General features: G+C 61.3%; 1 protein-coding gene across 1 annotated transcript; it reads right to left on the bottom strand.

The window, feature by feature from the left end:
• Positions 1-20: 20 nt before the first annotated feature.
• On the bottom strand, positions 21-4,273 carry LOC113962608 (dynactin subunit 1-like; the record flags this gene model as incomplete). The annotated part of the gene is made up of 7 exons (XM_027673367.1): positions 21-246; positions 384-488; positions 1,328-1,487; positions 1,651-1,729; positions 2,037-2,241; positions 2,889-3,086; positions 4,094-4,273. Coding segments are annotated over 7 exons (1,153 nt in total), but the record flags the coding sequence as incomplete, so codon positions are not given.
• Positions 4,274-6,322: the final 2,049 nt, after the last annotated feature.

Genomic DNA, 6,322 nt, shown 5'->3' on the forward strand with positions numbered 1-6,322 from the left:
TTCCCTGGGTTCGCTCCCGCCGGGAGGGCCCCGGGATGAGCAGGGGGGTCTCACCTGGAGGTGAGCCGTGAGCTCCCGGTACTTCTTGATGGTCTGCTGGTAGTCGGCCACGGTCTCCTGCGCGGCCTCCACGCGCTTCTCAGCCTCCCGCACGCGGCCCGTGGCCATGTCCAGCTGCTCCCGCAGCTCCAGCTCCGTCTCCCGCGCGTTCTCCTGCAGCTCGTCGTTCATCTCGTTCATGGCCTCCTGCGGGGAGGGGCAAGGGGGACACGGTCACACCCCCGGGGGGGAGCTTCCCTGGATCCCGCAGCTCCCGGTGCTGGGCCGGCCCTCCCAGCATTCCAGCCCTGGAGCGGCCCCAATCCCAGGGGAATCCTCCTCACCAGGTCCCCGACGGTCTCGCGCAGCTCCCGGACCTTCTCCTCCAGGTCCAGGTTTCTCTCTGTCAGAGTCTCCACCATCTCCTCGGCGCCCAGAGCTGCATCCACCTGCAATCCAATCCCAATCCAATCCAATCCCAATCCCAATCCACGTCCACATCCACATCCACATCCACATCCACATCCACATCCGCATCCATTCCCTTGCAATCCAGTCCAAATCCACATCCCAATCCATCCACCTGCAATCCAATCCAAATCCACATCCACACCCCAACCCACCTCCCTGCCATGACAGGCATGCTGATCCATCCCTCTGCAACCCAATCCAAATCCACATCCCAATCCATCCCCCTGCCAGGACACACATCCCACTCCATCCTGGAGCTCAGCACCACAGCCAGCAGCTCCCAAATCCTGTCACACGCCGTGGGATCCCTCTGCCAGGCTGTGGCACCTGGCTGAGGAATTCCTTGCCCCATCCTGGGCTGAGGGCGGGGCAGACAGTGCTCAGCTCCCTCCTGGGAGCAGGGAAAAGCATCCCTCGGGAGAGCAAACCCCTCCAGACCAGCTGGCAGCTCCAGGAGGAAGACCCCACGAGGGAAGAGCCTTGGCTTTGGCTCCTGGAGCTGTTCCTGGCTCCTGGGCTGTGGCTCAGGGCACGAGGCTGGAATTCCAGCTCAGCTGACAGTGACCACATGGAGCAGCCCTGGGAACACGGAGCATCATCCATGCCCAGAGCTCAGGAGTCACCCCACGGCCAGGCAGAGCCCAGCACTGCCCCACTGCTGGAATATGGCTTGGAATTAGGGAATATGGGACCAGGGGTGTATCATCACGGTATCCCTGTGTGTGGCTCTCCAGAGCTGACCCAGCAGCTGCTCAATGCCCCAAATGGCCCCAAATGGCCCCAAACCTCCCTTCCCAGCTCCTCCCCAAGGCCTCACCTGCTCCTTCAGCTCATCCACCGTCTTCTCCGCCTGCTTCACCTCCTCCTGCAGCTTCTCCCGCTGCTGCCGCAGCGACTCCAGCTCCGTGTTCTTCTTCTCCATCTGCTTCTGCAGCTTCACGTGCTCCTGCTTCTCCGAGGCCGACAGGTCCCTCATCCTGGGGCAGCCACAGCTCCCGTCAGGGCCCAGCCCAGGACGAGGCCCTGCTCCCTCCCCAGGCACTGCCCAGCAGCAGGAATCCCACGGGCTGCTCCAGGGAGGGCCTGGGGGAGCACGAGGGGCCCGGGAAGGAGCTTTGGGAAGCAGAGCTGGGCTCCCACCTGACCAGAGCCTCCTTGAGCCGGGCGTTCTGCTCCTCCAGCTGCTTCACCTGGTAGCTGGATGCTGCTCCATCAGAGCCTGCGGAGCAAGGGAAGAACCGTGGAATCACAGCATCCCAGACTGCTTTGGGTGGGAGGGGACATTAATTCCTGCCACAGGCAGGGGCACCTTCCACTAGACCAGGTTGCTCCAATCTGGTCTTGGACACTTCCAGGGATAGGGCAGCCACAGCTGCTCTGGAAAAATCCATTCCAGGGCCTCCCCGCCCTCCCAGGGAGGAATTCCTTCCCAACATCCCACCTAACCCTGCCCTCTGGCAGTGGGAAGCCATTCCCCCTCGTCCTGTCCCTCCAGGGCCTTTCCCAAAGCCCCTCTCCCGCCCCACCTTTCTCCTCGATCTCGTGCTTGAGGATCTCCAGGTCCATGGTGAGATATTCCACCTTCTCCTTGAGGGAGTCCACCTCCTGCTGCAGGGACTCTGCGCGTTCCTCGGCCATCTCCTTGTCCAGCGTGGCCATCTCGATGGCGTCGGCCGTGTCCGCCATCTCCTCCATGTACCTCTCCTTGGCCTCCAGGGCATCCTTGGCCTCCTGCGGGGCACAGTGGGGTCAGGGCACACCCAGGGCAGCCTGGGGACACCCCACAGCGGGCCTCAGGCCGTCAGTGTCCCCTGGGGCTCTCCCAGAGCAGGCCAAATCCAAGCAACGCCAGCTCATCCAGGGAGAGGGGACAGCCCCAGGGTGTCCCACTCCCCTCTTCCCTGCTCCACCCACGGCAGGAAAACCATCTCCAGGTGAGGGTGAAGGCATGGAGACAGGGAATACTGGAGCAGACAAATAAATCCCCAGGGGAAACAAACCAGGAATCCGCCCTGGAAAAGCGGGGCAGGGAGAAGGAAATGGTCCTTGGCTGCTGGGATGGAGTGCTGGGAACTGCAGGCACAGGGGCCAGGACAAGGACACCTGTCCATGGGGAGAGAGGGGGGGAAAGGGAACACCTGGAGAGAGGGGAAGCACCTGGAGAGAGGGAAGAGGGGAAGCAACATCCCACCTGCCTCAGCCCAATTCCCAAATAAACCCGACGCCGATCAGGAGCAGAGGAAGTGGCCTCAGGTTGTATGGGGGGAGGTTTAGGTTGGATACTGGGAAGATTTCTTCATGGAAAGGCAATCAAGGCTGGAATTCCCCCCGGAGTCACCTCTCCCAGCGCTGCCCCTCTCCCAGGGACACCCACTGACCTTCTTGGCCTCCTTCAGGCGCTTCTGGAGGTCGGCCTGCTGCTCCTGCATTTTGCTCTTCCATTCCTGCACCTGCTCCAGCTGGATCTTGTACTTCTCCAGCTCCTTGAGCTTTGCCTTGTCCTCATTCCGTTTGATCTTCAGCGTCTCCAGCTTCTCCTCCAGGTCCCTGACCTGGGCACGGAGATTCTCCTCCTCCTGCAGCAGCAAGCCAAGAGTTAGGAAAGGAGCAGGGACATCCCTTGGACAGGGCTCTGGGGACATTCCTGGAACCCCATGGAACCTGCCCTGACCTTTGGCATCAAGTTTGGGGCAGTTTAAGAGAGGGACAAGGGCCCGGAGTGCCAGGGCAAGGGGGAATGGCTTCCCACTGCCAGAGGGCAGGGCTAGATGGGATATTGGGAAGGAATTCCTCCCTGGGAGGGTGGGGAGGCCCTGGAATGGATTTTTCCAGAGCAGCTGTGGCTGCCCCATCCCTGGCAGTGATGCCTCTGGCTCCCCCTGAGATGACCCTGCACTCTTCACTCCCGCTGCAGCATCCAGGCCATTCCCAGGTGATCTGACCCCAGGGAAAACTGATCCAGGTCCTTTTCCAGCAGCTCAGCTCCCGGGGCAGGGAAAGGCTGAGCCAGCACAGCAGGACCCAGGGAAGGGCTGCAGGGATGAGGGGACCTGACCCTGCTCCCTGGCAGCAGCTCCATGGATAAAGCTTCAACTCCCAAAGCTAGGGACAGCAAGGAACAGGCCTTGGAAAAACCCTACACAACATGGGAAACCCCCCCAGATTCCCCCTCTGGTGCTCCCCCAGCCCTGGACACTCCAATGCCAGCGGCACCACCAATAAAACCATTTCTGCAGCCAGGTACAGAAACCAGTTCCCAGAGAGCTCAGGGAACCGGGGACATGGGGGGGAACATCCCCTCTTCCCACCCCCTGGTGCCTCCCCCAACCCCCTCCCCTCCGTACCCAACCCCGGGACCAGCTCCCACTATTCCCTCCCCACCCTCGTGCCCCAAATCTCTCCCAAGCCCTAATTAATTAATGAATCAAACCAGGATAGAAGTGACGAGGAACGACTTTAGAGATCAAGGCAGGAATAACTCTGCTGATGTAAGGACTGGAAACCCCCAAATTTGGGAAATGCCAGAGTGTCCGGGTGGGCAGGAGGGAGAGCCCCCGGCACAACTCACCTGGGCACGACTCACCTTGGTGGGCGAGGGCACGGGGGGTGCCCCCGGGGAGGGCAGGCCGGGCGTGGGGATGACGGGGGCCACCAGCGGGGTCTGGGCGGGGGTCCCGGGCTCGCTGCTGCTCATCTCCCCCCCCGAGGCCGAGGCCGACCCCGAGGGCCCGGCGGTGCCCCCGGCCGTGGGGGTGCGGGTGGGCTGGAACACAGCACAGGGGAGGGCTCAGGGGCACATCCCGGGGGTGGGGAGCCCTCAGCTCTCACCTACCCCCCAGCACCTCCCCAGGTGGTTCCCAGATTGTCACCATGTGCAGGTGACAGTGGGGACACCCAGCCCTGCCTGTGCCACTCGTGACCCCCAGGAAGGCTGGGACCTCACACTGCTCCGGAGGAGCTGGGAGCAGCCAGAATTCATGGATAATCCACCGGGGAAGGGAAGCTCCACAGGGTGCCCAGACCAGCTGTGGCTGCCCCATCCCCGGATGTGTCCAAGGCCAGGATGGATGAGGCTTGGAGCAACCTGGTCCTAGTGCCACCAGGGCAGGGGGTGGCACTGGATGAGCTCCAAGGTCCCTCCCAAGCCAAACCCTTCCAGGATTCCAGGATTCCACGATTAAAGGTCCCAGCTCCAGAGGGTGAGACAGCAAAAATTCAAGAGCTCACCAAGGCAGGAACCCAGTTTTAAGGAAACAAAGGGAAAATGAACAAGGAGCAAGTTCCCCACAGTCCAGGGAGCCCCAGCAGGGCCTGGAGCTGCTTCATTAGCGCTTAAGAGGCTGTTAATTAATCACTGGGACCCAGCGCCGAGGCTGAACCCAGGAATGGGAAAAGGGGAGCTGGTGCCCCAGGGAAGCACCGGGTGCCCCCAGGCCCTGCTGGTCTCCTCACAGACCCTGTTTCTGCAGCACTCACCTCTGGCTGTGTAAATTAAATTTCCTGACTTTATTTTACTCCTGGAAATTGGATTTGTTGAGGTTTCACCAGGTGTGTGGTTCCACCCACGGCTGGGCAGGGGAACAGCCGGGCAGGAGCAGCACCCGCCCTCTGCCCTTATTTTTCCCAAAATAGAGGCAAATCGGAGTTAAATCGACTGCAGCAGGTCCAGAGCCCCTTGGACATGCCCAGCCTGCCCTCCTGGGGTGATCCTGGCTCTCCCAGGGGGGTAGAACAGGGAACATCTCTGTTGTGCCTCCTCCCAGACACAGCTCAGACCAGGGGTGTTTGTGTTCCTGGTGCTTTGGGGACCACAAACCCCTCACACAGAGGGCAGGGGGAGGTGGGATACTGGGAAGAAACTCCTCCCTGAGAGGGTGGTGAGGCACTGGAATGGATTTTCCAGAGAAGCTGTGGCTGCCCCTGGATCCCTGGAAGTGTCCAAGGCTGGGTTGGACAGGGCTTGGAGCAACCTGGGATAATGGAAGGTGTCCTTGGGTGGAACTGGATGGGCTTTAGGTCCCTTCCAAACCAACCCACTCCATCCCAACTTCTGACTCCATCCTAACCCCTGCCCAGTGCCGGTGTGAGGCCAAAGGATCAGGAGGTCCCACAGGACATCCCAGCACAGCTCCACCCAGCACAGAGACCAGGAACAAGAGCCACTCAAACCCAGGGAATGGGACGGGATCCCAGTGCCCCGGGGCTGATGGAATCAGCCAGGGAGGGTGGAGCCCTTCCTGCAGCCCCCCCCAGCACAGGGGAGGCAGAATATTCTCCATTTCCAAACCCAAACTCCACTGTTACAGAGCTTTTTGAGGATTTCTCTCCACGTTTCCTCCCCTCCAGCCACGAGCCCCTTCCCAAGGTGAATCCTGCTGGTCCCGAGCACAGGCTGGAACCACACAGCCCTGCAGGACACCTCGGGCTCTCCCCTCGGACAGGAAAGGTTCAAAATCCCACTGAAAAACACCCCACACAGGGTGGGATAAGCAAGGACCCCCCAGCAGAGCCTGGGCACTGCCACACAGATTCCAGGCTCTGCTCCCTCAGCCGAGCTCTGCCACGGCCATTTCAGCCAGGGAAGGGATCCCCAGGGATCTGGATCTGCTCCAGAGGAGCCCATCCCTGCCAGGAGCTCCCCTGGGCTCTGTGGAACCAGGTGGGAGGACAACAGGGACCAACGGCGGGACTGGCACCCCATGGGCAATGTTTGGGGTGAGGTTGGCACCCCATGGGCCATGTTTGGGGTGAGGTTGGCACCCCATGGGCCATGTTTGGGTGGGGTTGGCACCCCATGGGCCATGTTTGGGGT

Source organism: Neopelma chrysocephalum, unplaced genomic scaffold, assembly GCF_003984885.1.
Source record: "Neopelma chrysocephalum unplaced genomic scaffold, ASM398488v2 Primary Assembly neopelma1_183162, whole genome shotgun sequence".
Lineage (NCBI taxonomy): Eukaryota > Metazoa > Chordata > Aves > Passeriformes > Pipridae > Neopelma > Neopelma chrysocephalum.